The sequence below is a fragment of the Belonocnema kinseyi genome, chromosome 4 (assembly GCF_010883055.1).
Source record: "Belonocnema kinseyi isolate 2016_QV_RU_SX_M_011 chromosome 4, B_treatae_v1, whole genome shotgun sequence".
Classification (NCBI taxonomy): Eukaryota; Metazoa; Arthropoda; class Insecta; order Hymenoptera; family Cynipidae; genus Belonocnema; species Belonocnema kinseyi.
The window spans coordinates 62749356-62774824 of record NC_046660.1 but is presented as its reverse complement, the minus strand read 5'-3'; the positions used below and the strand labels follow the sequence as shown (position 1 = coordinate 62774824).

The 25469-nt window shown below is 22.5% G+C and overlaps 1 protein-coding gene across 1 annotated transcript in view; it reads left to right on the top strand.

Annotated features, from left to right (window-relative positions):
* The first annotated feature begins 1456 nt into the window (after positions 1 to 1456).
* LOC117172113 (tubulin beta chain-like) overlaps positions 1457 to 25469 on the top strand; it is a 36903-nt gene continuing 12890 nt past the window's right edge. The window contains exons 1-5 of the mRNA XM_033359901.1: positions 1457 to 1513; positions 5036 to 5347; positions 9796 to 9914; positions 15154 to 15371; positions 22773 to 22945. Of these exons, the coding sequence (XP_033215792.1) occupies positions 1457 to 1513; positions 5036 to 5347; positions 9796 to 9914; positions 15154 to 15371; positions 22773 to 22945 (879 nt within the window). The remainder of the gene's footprint in view (positions 1514 to 5035; positions 5348 to 9795; positions 9915 to 15153; positions 15372 to 22772; positions 22946 to 25469) is intronic.

The following is a 25469-nucleotide window of genomic DNA, read 5'->3' as shown; positions in this document are numbered from 1 at the left end:
ACCAATTCATTTTTTTGGCTGGAAAATTCAACTATTAAATTAAAAAAGAACTTTTTGGTTGTGAAATAATATTTTCGGGTTGAAAATATAACTGTTTTGTAAAAATTCGTCTTTTTATGTTTTGAAGATTTAACAATTTTGCCGAAAATTCAACAATTTCGTCAAAAATTTAATTATTAAGTTGAAAGTGATCTTTTTCGTTATAAATTTAACTAATATGATTAAAATTAATATTTTTATGAAAATAAAATTTTTTCGGATTGACAATATAACTGTTTTGTAAGAAATTCATCTTTTTTGCTTAAAATTTAAACATTTTGGTCGAAAATTCAATTAGTAAGTGAAAAATCAATTTTTTGTTGTAAATTTAACTGAATTTATGGCTTATACAAAATTCTGTCGTGTTGAAGTAATATTTTAAGTTTGAAAATATAACTGTTTTGTAAAAATGCATGCTTTTTGCTTGAAAACAAGAATTTGTACAGAAATTCAATAATTAATTTAAGAAACGACTTTTGCGTTGAGAATTATTTAATTAATTTATTAATTATTAATAAATTTAATTAATTAATAATTAATTAAATTAATTTTTTTAATTCAACAACTTGTTCGAAAAATTGAACTATTAAGTTAAAATTAAAAACTTTTTTGTTGAAAATTTAACTACATTTTAATGCTTGAAAATTCAACTATTAAGTTAAAAATCAACTTTTTGTAAAGGATTAATATTTTCAACTGGAATATATAACTGTTTTGTACAAATTCATCTCCGTGACTTAAAAATTCAACCATTTGTTGAATTATTGATTTCTTTGTTAAAAATTCAACAAATTGTTAAAAATTCGTCTTTTTGGTTTAAATATTCATCTTTGTAGTTTTAAGCATTAACCATTTAGTTAAAAATGAACTTTTATGTTGAAAATTTAATTATATAGTTGAGAATTAACTGTTTTATTGAAAATTTAACTATATTTTTAAAAGTGAACTTCTTGGTTAAGAATTAATGAAATTTAAAAACTTAAAGTTTAAGAATAAAAAACTAAAACTAAGTTAAAAACTAAAATTAAAATAGTAGAGTAAGAACTTTGATATATCTATAAACACAAAGAGTGCATATTTGGAAAAAAATAAATAGAAAATATATACAAATAAAATTAAAATTAGAATTAATGATAGAATTAAAATGAAAACTAATTCTGATTAATAATTTGAGATATTTGAATAGGGCGTTATATTGGATTCTAATTCATCATTGGCTTAATTGATATTAAGTCTCAGTCCCATTATATCTTTGCTTCATCCCCTCTTCTGATTAATTTCCGTGTTTCTTCGCTCTTGAATATTGAATTGCAGCTCAGTATTTTCAAGTGTTTGTAAGTTTCTTACCAAGAAACTGATTCCGCGCGTGTTGAAAGATCAGTTTTTTTTATTTATTAAAAATTAGAAAACAATAACAATGAGAGAAATAGTTCACGTGCAAGTTGGACAATGCGGAAATCAAGTTGGAACAAAGGTATTTACTATTCCAGTAATTTTATTCCTTATCTATTTTAAAATCAAATAACACTCATTAAATTTTTATTTCTACTTCGAAAAGCTCTGGATAATAAATAAAAATTTATAGAAAGTTGGTCAATCAGTTAGATAGTAAAATAATTATATAGGTTTTAAGTGAACTCAATTTCGGCATATTTCATATTTGAGTTCCAAAATGTAATTTATGAATTATATTTGAAATGCTGGCCGTTGAAAATCCTCTGACCTTCAACCACCTGGCGTCCCTTGTATGTTTATTTGATTTCAGAAACTTGCCGATTTGCTCTTAAAATTAAATTTACTTGAATTAGAGAAAGATCATTTTTTTCTGATTTTTAAAATAGAGTTCATCATTTCAAATAATTAGCTGGGATCACAGTCCATTTTTTTTAATCTTAAATTTTGAAAATCTACTAGAACACCTAAAATCGGTTATTTTGAACCAATTTCTTGGTTTACTAATTTTGTTTCAAAATTTTGATTCGTATTTTAAGAATCATAAATATAAATTCAAGAGATTAGAAAAAAAGAAGCTTTCAAATAGATTCTTTTTGACGATAGCAATTTCTAGTATTTCCGAAACGATTTATTTGCTAATTTTGTAGATTTGAGGGACATTTTCGACAGCAAAGAAATTTAAAATAGGGGAATTCAGGAGATTTTTCACGAATACAGGGGAATAATTTCTTTTAAATAATATAATGTAGGTAATAATATTAAACTTAAATTAAAACGCTTCTAATTCCTCACAGTGAAAATATTGAATTTCCAACAAAATAGATGAATTTATAACAAAATAGTTGAATTTTCAAACAAACAGCTGCATTCTTAACAAAAAATTTATGAAATTTCTACCAAAGGAGATAATTTTTCAAATCAAAAAGACGAATTTTCTGCATAATAGTTGAATTTTTTATTAAAAAAAGGGTAGTTACATTTCCAGTTAAAAAAATTAATTTTCAAACAAAGAGAAAGAATTTTCAACAAAATAGTTCAATTTTCAACTGAGAAAATGGATTATTTACCAAAAAAAAATGAATTTTGACTAATAAAATTGATTGTTTACCAAAACTATGAATTTTAGCTAAGAAAATGGATTATTTACAAAAAATATTAATTATACTTATAGAAATTGATTATTTACCAAAAATATGAATTTTTACCTAAAAAAATTGATTATTTACAAAAAAATATGAATTTGAATTACGAAAATAGATTTTTTGCCAAAAAAGATGAACTTTAACTAAGAAAATTGATTATTTGCTGAAAAAGATGAATTATAACTAACAAAAATTGATTATTGACCCAAAACGATTCATTTCACTTAAGGAAATTGATTATTTACTAAAAAAAGATTAATTTTTAACTAAGAAACTCTATTATTGACCCAAAAAGATTAATTTTAACTGAGAAAATTGATTATTTACCAAAAAAGATGACTTTTAACTAAGAAATTTTATTATTTGCCAGAAAGATGAATTTTAACTAAGAAAATTGATTATTGACCAAAAAATATTAATTTCACTTAAGTAAATTGATTATTTACCACAAAAAGATGAATTTTTAACTAAGAAAATCAATTATTGACCCAATAAGAATAATTTTAACTGGGAAAATTGATTATCCCCCCCCCCCCCAAAGAGTTTTAACTAAGAAAATTGATTATTTATCAAGAAAGATGCATTTTTAACTAAGAAAATCGATTATTGACCCAAAAATATTATTTTAACTATGAAAATTTATTATTCACCAAAAAAGACGAATTTTAACTTAGAAAATTGATTATTTACCAAAAAAGATGAAATTTGACTAAGAAAATTGTTTATTTACCAATAAAGATCAATTTTTAATTAAGAAAATCGATTATTGATCCAAAAAGATTAATTTTAACCGAGAAAATCGATTATTTACCAAAAAAGATGAATTTTAACTAAGAAAATGGTTTATTAAAAAAAAAGAATAATTATACTTAAGGAAATTGATTATTTAACAAAAAAGATGATTTTTGTCTAAGAAAATTGACTATTTAAAAAAATGAATTTTTACTAAGAAAATTCATTATTTATCAAAAAAGAATAATTTTCGAATAAATATGTGAATTTTTAACTGAAAACTTTTAGTTTTCAGCCAAAATGGAGTAGTTTAATATTTCCATAAAAGAATTGAATGTTCAATATTTAAATTTTCATTTAAAAAAAAATTAATTAAAAAGAAGGAATTCCCAACAAACTACAAAAGCGTTGTTGCATTTTGAACCAAAAATTATGGATTTTCTACCAAAATAAATGAATTTTCAACTCAAGAAATTAATTGTTGACTAAAATGATAAATATTTAACTACAAAAATTAATTTTTCACCAAATAGTTGAATCTTGAAACAAAAAGATATTTGAAAAATGAGATGATGATGATTTGTATCCTTTTTTGTTGAAAATTATTATCATTCTTTCAACTCAAAATTTTACTATCATATCAGTTAAATATTATATAATATAAATTAAAAGTTTATTTATTTGGTTAAACATTCATTTTTTGACTCAAAATTCAATTATTCATTTTTTGGTTAAAAAATTATCTTTTCGAGTTGAAAAGTCGATTATTTATTTTTTTTTTGCAGAAATTAATCGTCTTGGTGAAAATCAATCTTTTTGATCTAAATTTCAATTATTTAATTTAAATATTCATCATCTTAGTTGAATATTTCATAGTCTTAGTTAAAAATTCATCTGTTTGGTTGATAATTAATTTATTTAACTTAAAATTTAATTATTTAAGTTTTGGTTGACAATTTATCTTTGTTTCAGTAAAATTTATTGCAATTAGTTTGAAAATTCTACTATTTCAGTTGAAGATTCATTTTTCTCTGAAAAATCATGGTTTTGGTTTAAAATTCAATTATTTTGTTTAATATTTGTCTAATTTAATTGCATATTCAACTATTTCCTTAAAAAATTTATGTTTTCCTGTTTGAATTGTATTTTTTGGAAGAAAAATAATCTTTTTGTTTGAAATTTCATCTTTGTGGATGAAAATTTAAGTATTTCATTTATATATTCATCATTTAAGTTGGAAATTTATCTTTTCGACTTAAAATTAACCTATTCCTACTAATTTTTCTAACTGAAAGTTCAGCTTTTCCACTTTTGTTAAAAATTGATATTTTTTAGTGGAAAATTCAAGTATTTGTTTCAAAATCCATAATTATTTTGAAACTTGTCGCTCTGTTGTGTTATAAAGAATGTTTAAAATCGATCTGATAAATTAAAATAAATGTTTGAGTTTAGCTGCAAATATCAGTATTTTTCTTTTAATTTTCCGGGAAAACGAAAAAACTTGACCGGGAAATCACCGGGAATTTGGATTCGGCCGCTGAAATGCTATCCTGGTTCTTCAAGAAATTATTTGTCAAAAGTAATCGCTCAAACATCGAAATTCGCAATAATTAGATAAAAATTATTCGAAATTTTGTTTTGAAAATGATTTTGGGTTCATTCTTTAGTTCTGGGAAATGATATCTCTCGAGCATGGAATCGAGCCGGATGGAAGTTACACTGGAGGGACAAAAGAACTTCAATTGGACAGAATCAGCACTTATTACAACCAAGTACTTGGAAAAACGTATGTTCCCAGGGCGATTTTGGTTGACCTTGAGCCTGGAACAATGGACGCTGCAAAATCGGGATTATTTGGAAAACTCTTTAGACCTGATAACTTTGTTTACGGCCAAGGAGGTGCTGGAAACAATTGGGCTAAGGGTCACTACACGGATGGAGCAGAGCTTTCAGAAAATGTTCTTGATGTAATCAGAAAGGTAAAATTCCCATTTTATATGTAACATCAATTTATTTATTTATTAATCCCAGACTTTCCCCTACATCAGAAAATTTTTCAATTTAATTCAACTGTAAATATAAATAAACAAAATATTTTTTTAATGGATCTGTACTTTCATTATCGAAAAGTGAACAATAATTGATTTGACAAAACGATTCTAAATCCTCTATAGGTTTTAACGTTCAAAATTATGCTGTTTCAATTTGAAAGTCTTAGCAATTAAAAAACGTTAAAATCCGATTAACACTTTATAATTTTTCATTTTTTTAAATAACTTTATAATAATATATTTGTAATTAAAGGCTTTCATTTTATTTAAAATATTTGTTATTTTAAAATATTCAATTTTTAACCAATTTAATTTCAAATTTTGTAATTAAGACAAAGAATAATTATTTAATATTTAGCAATATTTGAATATTCATTTAAGACGAGCAAATTGAAACCAAATAATAAAAAGTAAACATTTCGAAACTGAATTGTTTAACATAGAAAACCTTGAATCGTTCAAATTTCGAAGAGCTTTTAAACCTTGAATGTTATAATTTTAATTATTCTTCTTTGAATAAAAAATAAGTTAGTAAGTGAAATTGCTGAATTTAAATGTATAAATAACAGTCGAGCATTTATCATTTCTAGAAAAAATTTGAGTAATTTAAGAGATATATAGACTCTGGCAGATTGTGAGCAAAAAATTTAGAAGCTTTTTAAGAATTATGAAAGGCTGCAGAAGCATAAAAAACATGTCATAGGAAAATCGAAAATCATTTTGGTTTTGAAAAATTAATTTTAAGAAAATATTTAAAAAGATTTAAAAATATTTCCAAAAAATAATCGGGAAGACTTTAAGGAATTTTTGTTTAATTTGTTGGGTTTTCTAAAAATTGTAGGAAAAATTCGATTCATTTTGAAAGATATTTAGAAGTTCGCAAAAAATTTTTAAAATACTTTTTAATTTGAAAACATTTTAAACAACTTCAATATTTCTCTAAATTTTGAAGCTTTTTAAGAATTTTAAACTATTTAAGATGATTAAAATTTAGCTTATAATTCAAGAAGTGTTTAGTTTAAAATAAATAATTTTTCTTTTTTGAATATTTATTATTTGCTTAAAATTGCTTAAAGAATTGAAAATCATAATATAGATTTATATTTTTGTAATCGAATCTGAATCTTTGACCTCCTAATAAGTTATAAAAGTTAAAAATTCTAAATTTTGCAGTTTATCTGCATTTGACTTAAAATTGTTAATTTGACAAGTGTTAGTACCTTCCATTTTACACGCTTATATTTTTATTATGAATTTGAATACAAAATTTTGTAATTAAAAATTTTAAACAATAATTTTAAAAGTTTAAAATCCGAAAGTTTCACTTTGAGTGCTTTAATTTCTAGTTTATTTTTTTCAATTGGAACCATATTCAGCTTTAGAGTCTAAATTTTTAAATTTTTTTGACCGAGTAATATGTTTCCGAATCGGGGAAAAACCGGGAATTTTTTTCATCGATTAAAACTGCCACCATGCTACAAATTTTCTCCCATTTTTTTATTTTTTCGTATAAATGCGAACTGAAAATAGACCCTAATAATAAAATCCAATAATTTTTGGTTGAAATTTAATTTCATTAAAGTGAAAAGTTTATATTTTGTGTTCAGAAATCATCTTTCATGGTACAAAATTTTCTACTTAGTTGAAAATTAAATTATTCTCTTAAATAATCGTCTTTTTTGGCAAAAATTTCAACTGTTTTTTTAAACATTTGTCTTTTTGGATAGAAAATTCGCCCGTTTGGATTAAAAATTAATCTTTTGTATAGAAAAGTCATATTTTCAACAGTTTTGAAAAAAATCGTATTTCTGGGTCGAAAATTCACTCTATTTATTTGAAAATTAACTTTTTCGTTGAAAATTCATATTTTTGGGGAAACAGTTTTAAATCAATATTAAAAAATAAATAAAATAAAATAGTTTCAAATATTTGGTCGAAGATTCAACTATTTAATAAAAAATGAACTTTTTTGTTATACATTTAACTATACGGTTAAGAATAAACTCTTTTCTTGAAAATTATTTTTTTCGGTCCTAAAATATAACTTTTTTTCTACAAAATGCATCTTTTTGGCTTGAAAATTCAACAATTTGGTTGATTTTTTTCTTGGTTGAAAATTTAACTTCTTGAAAACTCCTCCAACTGTTTAGTTGAAAATCAACTTTTTTTTGAAACTATATTTGTTTGTATTTAAAATTCAACTATTTTGTAAAAAAAAGTTGTCTTTTTGTGTTAAAAATTTAACTGTATGATTGAAAACGAACATTTTGATTTAATATAACTGGTTTGTAAAAAAATAATCTTTTTTTGATTTATTGAAAATTCAACAATTTAGTTATAAATTAACTTTTTGTTGAAAATGCATATTTTCAGATTTCAAATTTAACTGTTTTGTAAAAAAATTCGTCTGTTTGGTTTGAAAATTTAACTATAAAGATGAAAATTATCTTTTTTGTTGAAAATTAATATTTTCGGGTTGAAAATATAACTGTTTTGTAACAAATTTGTTTTTATGGGTTAAAAATTCAACAATTGATTCTTTTTTTTTTGGTTAAGACTTCAAGTCATGTTGAAAATTCGTCTTTTTGGTTTGAATATTCATCTTTTTAGTTTGAAAATTCAAGGATTTGGTCGAAAATTCAACTGTTCAGTTAAAAATGAATTTCTTTTTGTTGAACATGTATGTGTTTTGATTTAAAATTTTACTTTTTTGTGTAAAATTCGTCTTTTTGGGTTACAAATTTAACTGTATGTTTGAAAACGAATTTTTTAGTTAAAAATATAACTGATCTGTAAAAAATCATCTTTTTTGCTTGAAAATTCAACAATTGTTAATTATCTTTATTTTTTTATTGAAAATTTAACGGTTTGTTAAAAACTTATCTTTTTGGTTTGAGTATTTATTTTCTTAGGTTGAAAATTTAACTATATAGTTGAAAATGATCTGTTTTGTTGAAAATTAATGTACTTGAGTTGAAAATAAAATTGTTTTGTAGAAAATTTGTCTTTATGGCTTAAAAATTTATTAAAAAATTGGTTAATTTTTGTCTTTCTTGATTATAAATTAAAATATTGTTGAAAATTCGTCTTTTTGGTTTGAACATTTATCTTTGTAGGTTGAAAATTCAACTCTTTAGTTAAAAATTAACTTTTTTTTAAATATATGTGTTTGGATTTAAAATTCAAATTTGTTGTAAAAAATTCGCGTTTTTGTGTTAAAAATTTAACCGTATGTTTGAAAAAAAAAATTTTTTATTAAAAATATAACTGCTTTCTTACGAAAATTTAGCTTGTTTGCTTAAAAATTCAACAATTTAGTAGATTTTCTCATTCTTTGTTGAAAATTTAACTATTGTCGAAAATTCTTATTTTCTGTTTGTTTGAATATTTATTTTCTTATGTTATAAATTCGAAAGTAGGGTCAAAAATCAAATATTTAGTTAAAAATGAACTTTTCGTTGAAAATTTATTAATTCAGTTTTAAAATTCAACTGTTTTGTAAAAAATTCGTTTTTTGGGTTGAAAATTTAACTGCATAGATGAGAATGATCGTTAATGTTGAAAATAAAGATCTTAAGTTTGAAAATATAATTCAACTCTTGTTTACAATTAAGTTATTTCGTTAAAAATAAACTTTCTTATTGGAAATTTATATGTTTGGATTTAAAATGTAACTGTTTGGTAAAAGAAATCTTCTTTTTGGGTTGAAAATTTAGATCCATATGTTTGAAAATGAACTTTTTGTTCAAAATTTATATTTTCGGGTTTATTTCGTTTTTTTCTTGTTTAAAAATTCGATTTTATTTGAATCATCATTTTTGGAGGTTGAAAATTAAACCTACAAATTAAAAAAAAGTCTCATTTTCTTGAAAGTTGAAATATTTGGTTGTGAACACAACAGTGTGGTTAAAAGTTATTTTTTTTTATTGCCAATTGATCTACTTTTGTTGAAAATTCGTCCCTTCACAGAAAGTTCATCTTTTCTTATTTGTTAAAGATTCAAATTTTTTTTTGAAAATTCGTTTATTTTGCTTGAAAATTACACTATTTGATTAAAAATTTAATCAATTTCGACTTTAAATCTTATAGATATCATACCCACATTAATTTTATTTCTAATAATTTATTTCCCTATTATTCCTCTATTTTCGATGAAAAAAATCGCCATATTATCATATTTTTAAGAGCTTTTTTGGACTGTGGAGTCTGTAATCTGGATTTCCCTAATAGATTTAAAAGAACGGTTCTTTTATTTTTATTTTTATGTTTGCACCAATAACTCTAGTTCTGCAAGATGCAAAATTCAAAGTTTTTAACATATTTATTGAAAAATATTTATTTCATCGTCCGGAATCATATTTTTTATTTTGCTTCAGGAAACAGAAAACTGCGACAGCCTTCAGGGTTTCCAAGTATGTCACTCCCTCGGAGGAGGAACGGGGTCTGGAATGGGAACTCTGCTTCTCTCCAAAATAAAGGAAGAGTACCCAGACAGGTAATCTTTTTTTTTAAACTTTTTATATTAATTCATACTTTTTTAATACAAATTTTTAATTTCCTCTATTTTTCGAGACTTTTCCCCCAATTGTCAGAAAATTCCCCCCGACATTTTATATTTTAGATGGAAATTCTAAATAAGTCTCTAAAAGTCTCTTAATTATTGAGAAATTTGGAATTTTCATGAAATCTTTTGAAATCTGTACTCTTGTGGAAAATTCGTAATTTTCGCTTTAAATTTGATTGACAGATAATTTATTTTAATTGCAAAGTATACTAGTTTTCTTGGTTCAGAATTAATCTTTTTTAATTGAACATTTTTTTATTTTGTTGAAAGTGCAACTTTTGTTTTGAAAACTTCATACTTTTTGGTAGAAAATGAACATTGTTGCTGCAAATTCATATTTGCGGGGTCAAATTATTCAACTACTTTGAAAAAAATTCTTTTTGGTTTGAAAATTCGTCTTTTTGGAATAAAAATTTGAAAATGAACTTTTATGTTAAAAATTCATATTTTTGTGTTGAAAATTTTACTTTTCTGTACAAAACTCTTCTTTAATTTGGCTTGAAAATTTAATAATTTGGGTAATTTTGTTTCCTTCTCGGTTTAAAATTGAACTCTTATTGAACATTCGTCTTTTGGCTTGAAATTTGGTTGAAAGTTAATTCCTTTTAATTGCAAAAGTTTGTTCAAAATTCATCTATTTTGATAAAATCTCTCTTTTTTTTTAAATGAACATTGTTGCGGAAAATTCATATTCTCGGGTTAAAAGATTCAACTGTTTTGCAAAAAATTCTTCTGTTTGGGTTAAAATCTTAACTATTTGGTTGAAAATAAAATTTTATGTTGAAAATTCATATTTTGGCTTTGAGAATTTGACTTAAAGAAAAAAAGATTCTTCTTTTTGGCTTAAATATTTAATTATTAGGTTGAAAATAAACTACTATGTTGAAAATTTCTATTTTCGCAATAAAAATTCGACTGTTTTGTACAAAATATGTCTTATTGTGTTGGAGATTTGGTTAAAGGTAAACTTTATTGTTGAAAATAAATATTTCTTTGTTAAAAATATGTCCTTTTTGTAAACAAAAAATCATCTTCTTGATTTGAAAACTAAACAGTTTGGTAGAAAGTTCAATTGCATAATTGCAAATTCAATCATTTGGTAGACAATTAACTTTTTTTTGAAATTCAATATTTTCGGTTAAGAAATTCATCTATTATGTAGAAAATAATTCAACTATTTAGTTGAAAATTAGCTTTTTTGTTAAAAACGAATATTTTTTATATTGAAGATATAACTTTCTCTTCCTCTTTTTGGCTTTGGAATTTCAAGAAATTGATGGATTTTTTTTCCTTCTTGGTTCAAAATTCAACTCTTCTCGAAAATTTACCTTCAAAGTTTGAACATCTGGTTGAAAATTAATTTTCTTAACTGAAAATTCATCTTTTTTGTTGAGAATCCGTCTTTTTTTATTGAATTCAACTGTTTTTTTATTTATAAAAAAAGTTTATTTTGGTTCAAATGTCAACTATTATAATTTTCGTTGAGAATTCATCTTTTTTTATCATAATTTTTGGTTAAATTAAACTGAATTCATACTTTTTGGATGGTACATTCATCTTTTTTGTAAAAAAGTTATCTTCCTGGTTAAAAATAAACTTTTTTGTTAAAAATTTAAATAATTTCTGAACGTCTGGTTGAAAATTCATTTTTGTAGATTGAAAATGTACCTATTTGTTTAAAAATTAAATTTTAGTTTAAAATTCATATTTTTAAATTTAAAAGTTAATTGTTCATTAAAAATTCTACTTTTTAGCTCAAAAACTCAACTTTTTTGTTACAAATTCGTCTCTTTTGATAGAAATTCCTTTTTTTTTTGTTAGAAATTCAACCATTTTGTTGAAAATGTAATATTATTATGTTTGGTCGGCAAATTTTACACATTAAAAAAATCTGTCTGACTTTGATTTCAACCGCTTTTAAAAATAATTAGTTAAATTTTTATTTTTTCAATTATGATATAATTCATTTTAGAACGTGTAATTCAAAAATCTTTTACTTTAAAAATTTTCCGTTTTAGGTTTTTAATTTTTAGGTTTACATTTTAATCCAAAGAATTTAAAAATGTAGTTCAAAGAAGAAAACAATAAAAAATTAGAGGCTTATAAATTCAAAGACTTTTGATAAAAAACATTTTTAGTTGATCAACTGTGAATGTAAATTAATTAATGATTTTTAAAATTGAATTGTACTTTAAGATTTAAAAAGTGAATAATAATTAATTTTACAAGGCGACGCGAAATCATTTCACAATTTTAGAATTTCTAGATTTAACCGTTAAGAATTAAACTTTTAATTGAAACGTCTTATTAGTTAAACAAATGTACAATAACTTCAAAAAAGTATATTCATAATTAAAGGATGTCATTAAATTCTAAATATTATTTCAGTTTAAAATATTTCATTTTTAAATCACTAAACTTGAAATTTTTTAAATGAAAAAAAGAGCAATTACTTAATATTTAAAAATATTTAACTGTTCATTTATAATCAGTAATTATGAGACAAATATTTAAAACTGAACAAAAAACTAAACTTTGAATGTTACAATTTTAATTTTTCTATTACAATAAATTTTAACTTTAAGTCAAATTGTTGAACTTTGATGTATAAATAACAATTAAACACCTATTATTTCTAGAAAAAATTCACGATAGTTGAAGAGATATGAAATGATTTCAAATAATTTAGGCCGACAAAATCCGGCTATTCGTACTAAAATTTCGGCGCAATTATTAGTCCATGGCCTAATTTAAAAACAAATATAGATTTTAGCAGATTTCGAGAAAAAAAATTAGACGCTTTTTAAGAGTTTCGAAAGGCTTTGGAAGAATAAAAAACATTTTTTAGGAAAATTGAAAATGATATTTTATTTTGAAAAATCAATTTCAAAAGAATATTTGAAAAGATTTAGAAAGATCGACAAAATTATCAAAAATAAATGTAGAATATTTTGAGGATTTCTTTTATTTTGCAGGTTAAAAAAATATTAGGAAAAATTCGAGGCATTTTTAAAGATATTTAGAAGTTCTGAAAAAAAGTTTAATTATTTAAAATTTGAAAAAATGAAAGATAACATTTAATGTTTAAAGATTTTGAAATCAGAGGATTTTTTCGAAAGCGTACTTATTTTTTTTTTAAATTGCAATATTAAATTGAATAAGAATAATTATTGAATTTTAAAAGTAGCTTTATATTACTGTATTAAAATATTTGTTTGAAATTTCTTTTTTTATTGTTTGAAATAAATTTTTCTACCTAAAAATTCAACTATTCTGTTTTTGAAAATTCGGTCTTTCGGGTTGAATTCCATTATTTTTTATTTAAAATGTAAATCTTCATTGGTTGAAATATCAACTGATACATTTTTTCTGAATTCGTATTTTTTAAATGAAGGTTTAATCAATTGTTTGAGAACTACTCTTTTGTTAAAAATTAATTTGTTGTTGTTAAAGGCTCATCATTTTAATTGAAAATTCATCTCCTTGGTTAAAAAATGAGCTATTTTGTTGAAAATTCTTTTTTTCGTTGGCTAAAAAATATTTTTTTCATTGAAAATTGAACTAACTATTCCATTTGCAACTTTAACTATTTTTGTTGGAAATTTTGACTTTTTTAGTAGAAATTAATCTTTCGGGTAGGTTTTTTTTTTTTAATTTAATGATTCTAGTTAAAGACTTATTATTTTAGTTGAAAATTCATGTTTTTGGTTAAACATTAATTTTTGAGTAGAAAAGCTATTCAATTTTTGGTTGACTATGTATCTTTTTAATTAAAAATTCATCCACTTTTTTATAAAATTCGGCTTCTTTGATGAACATTAATCCTCTTTGTTGAAAGTTCATCTCTTTGGTTAAAAATTTAACTATTTCAGTTTTTGATTGATAATTTCAGTTGAAAATTTTTTTTTTTTTTTGCTTAAAAATTCAAGTATTGCAATTAAATATTGATCATTTTAGTAATGAATTCATATTTTTGGTTTAAAATGAAACTAATTAGTGACAAGTTAAATAAAATTCGTTTAAAAAATAAATCTGTTTTTTTTTTGTGTCGGAAAATTGTTTGTTAACTGAAAATGTAACTATTCCGTTTGTGGTTTTTAACTGATCTTTCTTAGTTCAAAAATTCAGCTAATTGTTTGAAAATTGATATTTTCAGGAAAAAATTCATTTTTTTGATTGAGAATTAATGTATTTTTTTTGAAAAATCGCTTTTTTGGTAGAAAATTAATCTTTGCGGCACAAAATTAATCATTTTGGTTAAAACTTCCTCTATTTGCTTAAAAATTCATCTATCTTTTTGAAAATAAAAATTTCTACTTAATAAGTTAGGAATTTTAAGCGGTTTAAATTAAATTTGATACAGTTACCACTCTATTTTTAATATAAAAATATTCTACATTCAAAGCATAAGTAGATAAAAAAAATTTGTTTGAATTATTATTCAAAATCATGGACTTTAGAGACAAAATCAAGAAATGATTAATTATGTTTTTAGTATTATTTAATTATTGAATTAATCTATCGTGCTTAAATATTTAGGAACATCTGGTAATGTTAATTAAATTCCTATAAAATCAAAAAACATTATTTATAATAAATTCGCCAAAAATGATACCTGAAAAAAAACTTGAGATACCTGTAAAAGCCCTGGAATTGTCAGCGAATTTTTTTCAGGATCTGAGTAAAAGCCCTGTATTAAAAATAGAAATAATTTTACTTTTAATTTAAGGACTGTTTAGTTTATAAAAAATTTAATTCTTTCATTTTTAATGTTTCTAACTTAACATTGTTTAAAATGATATAATTAAATTTTTTTTAATTATCGATTGATTCTTCAATTTAGAGCCTTGAAAATGGTAACGTGGATTTATATTTTTGCAAATGGAGCTGAATCTTTAATCCCCATAATTTATAAAACTTAAAAAAAAAATTATTTGGCAGTTTAACTGCATTTAATTTAAAGTTGTTCTGTTGAACAGTGTCAGTAGCTTCCATTTTATACGTGTCAATTATTGAGCATTTGAATATAAAATTTTGGAATTAAAAAACTTTTTTTTAAACTTCAGTTTTATAAGTTTAAAATTCAAGAAATTCACTTTGAGTGCTCTAATTTGCAGCTCAATTTTTATTTCTTCAAATAAAAATATTTTTGGTATTAAATTTTTTTTAGAATGCTCTCATCATTTAGTGTGGTGCCAAGTCCCAAAGTTTCGGACACAGTCGTGGAACCTTACAATGCAACCTTGTCTATCCACCAACTTGTGGAAGTCGTGGATAATACATTTTGCATCGACAACGAGGCACTTTACGACATTTGTTTTCGGACTTTAAAATTAACTTCGCCCACATATAACGACTTGAATCATCTAGTCGCGTTAACAATGTCAGGTGAGAATTTAATTAGAAAAATGTAACATTTTTAAACTGTCCTTTTTTTTCAAGAAATTCTTTTTTTACTCCTGTTTTGAAGAAACTTTCCGTTTTTCTCATTTTTTCTGTTAAAGTACGAATTAAATATTTTTAGTTATTTAATTTTTAATTGAAAAGTCTACTATTATATTTTTTGTTTAGAAAATTTTCTAGTTTAGTTGAAAATTGTATTATTTGGTTGAATATTTAATTATTTTGTTAAAAGTTCATTCATTGTGTTCAAAAGTCATATTTTTTATTCGAAAATTATACTACTTGATTGGATGTTAAACCACTTTGTTAAAAATTAATTTTGTTGTTTGAAGATACATTATTTCAGTTAAAAATTCATCTCGTGAGTTAATAACTGAACTATTTTTTTACAGATTTGTGTTTTTTTTTTGTTGCTAATTATTTTATTCAACTGAAAATTTAAATATTTCATTTTTGGTTGATAATTGATCTTGTTTAGTTCAAAATTATATAATTTGTTTGAAAATTCATATATTTTGTTGAAAATTCGTCTTTTTAGTAGAATATTAGTCTTCTTGATTGAAAATTCAACAACTTGTTTGAAAATTGATTTTTTTCTTTCTGATTTGAAAACTCAATTCTTTTTGAAAATTCAACAATTTGGTCAAAAACTACTTATTTAGAAATGAAATTTTTTTCTTTAACATACAACTGTAAAAAAAATATGTCAATTTGGGTAGAAAATTTAACTCTGCGGATAAAAGAGATGTCTTGTTGAAAATTCTAATTTTTGGGTTAAAATACAACTGTTTTGTAACAAATTTGGCTTTTTTGTCTTGAAAATGTACTAATTGGTGGCTTTTTTTTCTTTCTTGTTTCGATATTCTTTGTTAAAAATTCATCTTTTGGTTTATATATTCATCTTCTTAGGTTGAAAATTCAACAATTTGGTAAAACATTCCAATATTTAGTTGAAAATGAACTTTTTTGTTGATGATTCATATATTCAGGTACAAAATTCAACAGTTTTGTAAAATAAGATTGTGTCTTGTGTTGAAAATTTAACTATACAGTTGAAAACAATGTTTTTGGTGAAAATTAATATTTTCAGGTTGAAAATATAACTGTTTTGTGAAAATTATTTTTTTTAGCCTAAAAATTAAAGAAATTGTTTTATTTTTTTTCTTTGTTGATTAAAAGGTTAAAAATTTTTTTTTTTAATATTCATCTTTATGGGTTGAAAATCCAGCAGTTCGGTTGAAAATTTAACTATTTAGTTAAAAATATACTATTTCTTTTTAATTTATATTTTCCAAATCGTTTTTGTTTTTCTTCTTGTTTGAAAATAATTTTAAATATCAATGATTTTTTATTAAAAAGTTTACTATTATATTTTTGGTTTGGAATTTCTCTATTTTTATTGAAAATTCTATTGTTTTGTTGAATATTTAATTATTTTGTTGAAAATTCAATTATTGTGAGCAAGAGTTACATTTTTGAGTCGAAAATTAAACTACTTGTTTGGACGTTGAAATACTTTGTTAAAAATTCATTTTATTATTTGAAGATACATAATTTTAGTTAGAAATTCATTTTTTGTTGCTAATTAATTTTTCAACTGAAAATTTAACTATTTCATTTTTGGTTGGTAATTGATCTTCTTTAGTTTAAAATTACATAATTTGGTTGAAAATTGATATATTTTGTTGAAAATTCGTTTTTTTAGTAGAAAAATAGTCTTCTTAATTGAAAATTCAACAACTTGTTTAAAACTTTATTTTATTCTTTCTTGTTTGAAAACTCAACTCTTTTTGAAAAATCAAAATTTTGGTCAAACATGTAACTACTTATCTAGAAATGAATTTTTTTCTTTAAAATTCAACTGTAAAAAAATTCATCTTCTAAGGTTGAAAATTCAACAATTTGGTAAACCAATATTTGGTTGAAAATGAACTTTTTTGTTTATAATTTATATATACAGAAATAAAATTCAACAGTTTTGTACAAAAAATGTGTTTTTGTGTTGAAAATTTAACTATATAGTTGAAAATCATGTTTTATGTTGAAAATTAATATTTTCAGGTTGAAAATATAACTGTTTTGTAAAAATTAGTTTTTTTTATTCTAAAAATTAAAGAAATTGGTTAATTTTTTTCTTTGTTGATTAAAAATTCAACTCTTGTTGAAAATTCCTTTTTTTGTTGTTCGAATATTCATTTTTATAGATGGAAATTTCAACAGTTTGGTCAAAAATTTAACCATTTAGTTAAAAATGAACTCTTTTCTTATTTATATTTGCAAAATCGTTTTTGTTTTTCTTTCTTCGTTGAAAATTCGATTTTTTTAATTATAAAATGCATTGCCCAATTATTTTAAGTTAATCATTTTTAATTAAAAAGTCTACTATTATATTTTTAGTTTATAATTTACATACTTTAGTTAAAAATTCATCTTTTTAGTAGAAAATTAGTCTTCTTGATTACAAATTCAACAACTTCTTTAAAAGTTGATTTTATTCTTTCTTGGTTGAAAACTCAACTCTTTATGAAAATTCAACAATTTAGTCAAAAATTTAACTGCTTATTTAGAAATGAAATTTCATCTTTAAATTTCAACTGTAAAAAATTTGTCTTTTTGGGTTGAAAATTTAAATATATAGTTGAAAATAATAGTTTTTGTTGAAAATTAATATTTTCGGAAATACAACTGTTTTGCAACAAATTTGTCTTTTTGGCTTAAACATTCACTAATTGTCTTCTTTTTCTTTCTTTCTTGTTTGGAATTTCAACTCTTGTAGAAAATTCGTCTTTTTGGTTTGAATATTCAGCTTTGTAATTTGAAAATTCAACAATTTGGTCGAAAACTCAACTGTTTAGTTAAAAATAAACGTTTTTGTTGAAAATGTATATGTTTTTATTAAAAATTGAACTGTTTTGTGAAAATTCGTCTTTTGTGTTAAAAATTTAACTGTATGTTTGGAAACAATCTTTTTGTTAAAAATATAACTGGCTTATAAAAAAAACATACTTTTTGCTTGTTCAAAATTTAAATATTGTTAAAAAGTAATCCTTTGGTTTAAATATTCATCTTCTTAGGTTGAAAATTCAACAATTTTTGGTGAAACATTCCAATATTTAGTTGAAAATGAACTTTTTTGTTGGTAATTCATATATTCAGGTATAAAATTCAAGGGTTTTGTAAAAAAAATTGTATTTTTGTGTTGAAAATTTAACTCTATAGTTGAAAACAATGTTTTTTGTTGAAAATTAATATTTTCAGGTTGAAAATATAACGGTTTTGTAAACATTATTTTTTTTTACCCTAAAAATTAGAGAAATTGTTTGATTTTTTTTCTTTGTTGATTAAAAATTCAACTCCTGTTGAAAATTATTTTTTTTAATATTCATCTTTATGGTTGAAAATCCAACAGTTTGGTCGAAAATTGAATTGTTTAGTTAAAAATAAACTATTTTTTTTTAAATTTATATTTTCGAAATCGTTTTTGTTTTTCTTTCTTGGTTGAAAATTCGATTTTTTAAAATCGAAAATTCATTACCCAATTATTAATAGGTTAATTATTTTTAATTAAAAAGTTTACTATTATATTTTTGGTTTACAATTTATCTATTTTAATTGAAAATTCTACTATTTTGTTGAATATTTAATTATTTTGTTGAAAATTCAATTATTGTGAGCAATAGTTATATTTTTTAGTCGAAAATTAAACTACTTGTTTGGACGTTGAACTACTTTGTTAAAAATTCATTTTACTGTTTGAAGATACATTTTTTTAGTTAGAAATTCATTTTTTGTGCTTATTAATTTTTCAACTGAAAATTTAATTATTTCATTTTTGGTTGGAAATTGATCTTGTTTAGTTTAAAATTACATAATTTGGTTGAAAATTCATATATTTTGTTAAAAATTTGTCTTTTTAGTAGAAAAATAGTCTTCTTGATTGAAAATTCAACAACTTGTTTAAAATTTGATTTTATTTTTCCTTGTTTGAAAACTCAACTCTTTTTGAAAATTCAAAATTTTTGTCAAAAATCGTGCGCTGTTCTTAAATAAACAAAGAAATTTCAATATTTTTAAAGTGCAAAACTTAAAAATAGATCTATATTTTTTTAACTTTAAAAACTACATCATTTTAAATTATGCAGAGTAAAAATTGAAGGATCTTCTATAACAAATCTTCGATATCCACACCTATTTTATAAACATTTTCGAAATTGTATTATTGTTATAACATTCCAAATTAAGTTATTGTAATTTTTTTTAACCAATTTATCTTTTTGGTTGGAAAATTCAACAAATTGGTCAAAAATTAAACTATTAAGTTAAAAATGAACTTTTTTGTTGAAAATTAAATTTTTTCGGATTGAAAATATAACTGTTTTGTAAAAAATTCATCTTTTTGCTTAAAGTTCAAATAATTTGGTTGAAAATTCAACTACTAAGTGAAAAATCAATTTTTCTATGTTGAAAATTTAATTACGTTTATCGCTTAAACTAAATTTTGCGATTGAGAAATAATATTTTCAGTTTGAAAATATTACTGTTTTGTTAAAATTCTTCTTCTCTGTTTTGAAAATTTAACTATATGGTTAAAAATGAACTTTTTGTTGAGAATTAATATTTGCAGTTTAAAAATATAACTTTTTAAAAAAATGCATGCTTCTTCGCTTAAAAACAACGATTTGTACGAAAATTCAACTATTAAGATAAAAGTCAACTTTTTCGTTAAAAATTAATATTTTCATATTGAATATATAACTGTTTTGTAAAAATTTTTTATTGGAATTGACAATTCAAAAATGTGTGTTTTTAAAATTTATGTGTTTTGATTTAAAAATTAACTGTTTGTTTTTTGTTAAAAATATAACTGGTTTATAAAAAAACATCTTTTTTTTTGCTTGAAAATTCAGCAATTTAGTTGATTTCTTCCATAGTTTGTTAAATGTGGTAAAAATTCCAAGATTTAGCTGAAAATGAACTTTTTTATTGATAATTCATATATTCAGGTATAAAATTCAAGAGTTTTGTAAAAAAATTCTATTTTTGTGTTGAAAATTTAACTATATAGTTGAAAATCATGTTTTATTGATTGAAAATTCAAAAAATTGCTTAAAAGTTGATTTCATTCTTTCTTGGTGGAAAACTCGACTCTTTATGAAAATTCAACAATTTAGTCAAAAATTTAACTGCTTAATTAGAAATGAACTTTTTTCTTTAAAATTCAACTTTAAAAAAATTGCTCTTTTTGGCTTGAAAATTAAACTATATAGTCGAAAATTATGTTTTTCGTTGAAAATTAATATTTTCAGGTTGAAAATATAACTGTTTTGTAAAAATTAATTGTTTTTAGCCTAAAAATGAAAGAAATTTATTGATTTTTTTCTTTGTTGATTAAAAATTCAACTTTGTTGAAAATTCTTTCTTTCATATTCATATTTATGGGTTGAAAATCCAGCAGTTTGGTCAAAAATTTAACTATTTAGTTAAAAATATACTATTTTTTTTAAATTTATATTTTCCAAATCGTTTTTATTTTTTTTTCTTGGTTGAAAATTCGATTTTTTAAATAGAAAATTCATTACCTAATTATTTTAGGTTAATGATTTTTAATTAAAAAGTCGATTATTATATATATTTTTTAGAATTGATCTATTTTAGTTTAAAATTGTACAATTTGGTTGAATATTTAATTATTTTGTTGAAAAATTTAAAATTTGGTTGAAAATTCATGTTTTTTTTTAAATTCATCTTTTTACTAAAATATAATTCTTATTGATTGAAAATTCAACAATCTGGTTGAAAGTTGAGTTATTAAAAAAAATATCATTTTATTAGTTGAAGATTAATCTCTTTGGTCTAGAATTTTTTGTTGTTGTTTTTGAGAATAAATTTCTTGAACTGCAAATTTAACTACTCTGCTTGTGGTTGAAAAATGATCGTTTTTGCTTGAAAGTTCAACTATTTTGTTGAAAATTTGTCTTCTTGTGTTGAAAAGTCTTTTATTTTAATAGAAAATACTCTTATTATTTTGAAAATTTACCTTATTTTGTTTAGAATGCATATCAGTGTCTAAAAATTAATGCTTTTTGTTTAAGGATTCAACTATTTGATTGAATTATCAAGCATTACATTTTTTTGACAATTTATCCTTTTTAATTTAAAATTCAACAACATATTTGGAATATGATCTCTTTTGTTATAAACTAATTTTTCTTTGGTTACAGATTTGTTTTTTTTTATAGAAAATTTAATTGTGCTGTTTAAAAATCAACTGTTTTGTAAAATAGTAATCTTTTTTGCTCAAAATGTTAATTTGTTTGTCGAAAATTGAAGCTGAAGTTTAATATTTTTTATTTAAAAAACCGTTTAATGGCGAATTCCAATGTTTGCTCTAAAATGAATATATATTTTTTAATTCAAGAATTTGGTTAAAAAATCATGTTTTCTGGTTGGAAATTACCTCAATTTTTTGTAATAAATTAGAAAAAAATTAACTAAAAATTCAGGTATTCATTTTCTGGTTAAAAAATGATCTCTTTTAGTTGACAAAATGATTTTGTTTTATTTAAAAATAATTCTTTTTAGCTGAAAATCCGTCTTTTTTTAAAGAAATTAAGACCGAATCTAATTCAAATCAGACAAATCCCTACAATTGTAATCGCAGAATCTCTCGGGGACGAAATATGTTGTTTTTTTCAGAGGAAATTAGGTGATACGTATTTTTTCGATTTGCAAAAAAAAAAAATCTAAAAAGCGACGCGTATTTGAACTTTGTGCTTTGTTTTATCGAAAACCCCGATTTTTTTCTCTTTAAACCTCTATCATTTTTTATATATTTCAAATATTTGTTACTTTATTTTTGACTATAATAGGGTTCATCGTCTTCTTTCAAAGTCCGACAGAAATTTGAAAAAAAGATTTTAAATTTAAAAAATGACAGCGCTTTTTCTGAAAATATTAAAAATCGATTTCCTCAAAAATCCCACATTTAAATTTGTTGCCATTTTTTTTTTAACTTGTACTTTGATTATGAAGATATCTTGTAAGTTTAATGCTTGCTAAATGACTTTTGTAGCGAGGAGAATTTTTTTTCTAACAATCGAATTTTCTAATTTTTCTTGGAAACAATGACATATACGAAAAAAACTTAAATTTTAGATAAACTAAAATTTAAGATAAAAGTTTGCACATCTGAAAAAGTTCTATGAGAAATATCTCTTGCTCTTTAGCAATATTTTTCATAAAATATTGTGGTTCATGCCTTTCTGGTTGAGTAGAAACTTTTCAAAATTATTTAGTAGAATAAAAAAATTGATTAGTCAAAAAATGAAATATTTAGAAATTAATATATATATATTTTTTTTTGTAAATAATTTTTTATTCTTGCAGGGGTTACTACAAGTCTGAGATTTCCGGGACAGCTGAATGCCGATCTAAGGAAATTGTCAGTAAATATGGTACCATTTCCTAGGCTTCATTTTTTCGTTCCTGGATTTGCGCCTCTGGTTGCCAGGTCTTGTCAACAATACTCAGCACTCTCTGTTCCTGAACTAACACAACAGGCGAGAAATTTCATAAATTTATTGAAAATACACACTTTTTTTAGCGATGACACTATTTATTTTCTGGTTGGCGACTTGACTGGGAAACTCGAAAATATCGAGAATTGGATTTAAAAACAGGAATTGGATTTAAAAACGGGAATTTACTTCTGATCGCAGTAAAATTTAAATTTTCACTATATAATTATTTTGTTTTATTTAGAAAACTTATTTCTACCTTATCCAAAGTCGCATATTTTTCAGATTATTTCAGTGTAATGTAATTAATTCATAACTTATCATTTGATTTTTATTTATTTTTGATTTATTTAGTAGTTTAACTAGTTGTTTGAGAAATTGTCTTAGTAATGCTTCTGTTTAGTTGACAATTCCGTCAACTAAAAAATTTGTATGTTCATTTATTGTGAAAAATTGAGCTTTTCCTGTTAAAAATTCAACTATTTAAGTCAAAATTTTAAATTGAAAATTCAACTATTTTGTTGAAAATCCACATATTTTGATAAAAATCGATTTTTTGGTTTAAGAAAGATTCCAAATATTTAGCACAGATTTCGGATAGATTTACAAGATTTCACAAAAACTTGAATCATTTTTCAAAGATTTTACAAATTTCATCAATATGAACAAATATTTTGCAAAGATTTTCAAAGATTTTAGAAAGATTTCGCAAAGATTTCGCAAAATTTTGAAGGAATCGCAAAGATTTCCGATAGGTTTAAAAGATTTCACAAATATTTCAATGATTTTCCAACGATTTCACAAAGACTTCCAGGACTTAAATAATTTCACAAATATTACCAAATATTTTGAAAAAATTTCCAAAGATTTCAGAATAGTTTTACAAATATTTTATTTATTTTCCAAAGATTTCAAAGATTTCAAATATTTCTCCAATATCTCGGACAGGTTTCACAAAGACTTCAAGGATGTCAATACTTTCACAAAAATTACCAAATATTTCAGACCCTGGTAATCAGGGTCTCTACCTGACGGATAATTTTTAATTTCTGGACATTTCCTGAATTTTTCATGGCCAATTGTTAATTTAATTATTTACAAACTAATAAGAGAGCAATAGTTTATTTTAAGAGGTTTGAATTTCAAAATTTTGAATATGTATACAGTTTCCCGAATTCATTTGAAATAATATGATTAATTTAGAATTATTTGGCAAATTATATTGGAAGATATTCTTAACTATATAAGCACCATCGATTAATTAAATAATTAAACAATACTAAAAACAAAATCATTTCTTGAATTTGTCTCTAAAGTTCATGAATCTGAATAATAATTCCAACAAATTTTTATTTTATATTTTTATAATTTAAATTGACATTAAATCGCTTTAAATTACTAATTTTTCAAGTAAAAAATATTGCAGTTTTAACAAGATAGATTCTTATATAAATAGTTAAATTTTGAATAAAAAATCAGTTTTTAACCAAAAATGAAATAGTTAAATGTTTAATTAAAAAAAATTAATTTTCCACACTCAAACTTTCAACCAAAGTGATGAATTTCCAACTGAAATGGTAAATCCTTAACTAAAAACAGTTGAATTTTCAACAACAACAAAATAAATTTTTACTCAAAAAATTAAATTTTCAAACAAAATTTAAATAATTAAATATTGAGTTCAAAAAATTAATGTGCATTCAAACACAAGGATTTTCAACTAAAAGTATGAAAAATTCAAATGGAATAATTTAAATTTTCAATTTAAAAAATTACTTATCCCAAAAAAAACAAAATTTCAAAAAAATAGTTACATTATCAAGCAAAGTGATGAATTTTCAACTAAAATTGTAAATTTTAAATTGTAAAATTAGTAAAAATATAAAATTTTTAAAAATTGGAATAGTTGAATTTTAAACCAAAATAATGAATTCCTAATTAAAAAGATGAATTTTTAACTACAATAATTGAATTTTGGTCTGGAGAGATGAATTTTCAACCAAGAAGATTAGCTTCTACCAAAAAAATATGAACTTTCAACTGAAAAAGATAATTTTTTAACCAAAAATTGAATAATGAAATTTTTAGTCAAAATGAATGTTTAATGAAAGAGATGTATTTTGATCTAAAATTATAGAATATTTAACTGGAATACATAATAGTTACATTTTCAGTTAGAAAAAAATAAAAATAATTTTCAAAACAAGAAAAAATGTCAACAAAATAATTAGATTTTCCGCAAAAAATTTCTTTTCATTCAAAGAAAAAACAAGTTTTCAAATCAAATAGCTCATATTTTTACCAAAGAAATTAATTTTAAATTAAAATGATGAATTTCAATTTTAAAAAAGTCCTTTTCAACAGAAGGATTTATATTTCAACCAAGTAATTTTATTTTTAACCGAAACGATAAATTTTCAACTAATATTATAAATATTCAGTTGGAATACTTGAATTTTTAACCGAAAAGGATAATTTTTAAGTAAGAAGATTAACTCGCAAAGACAAAGATAATTTTCTACTATTTTTAGAAATATTTTTGAAATTTTTGGGAAATGTTGGAAAT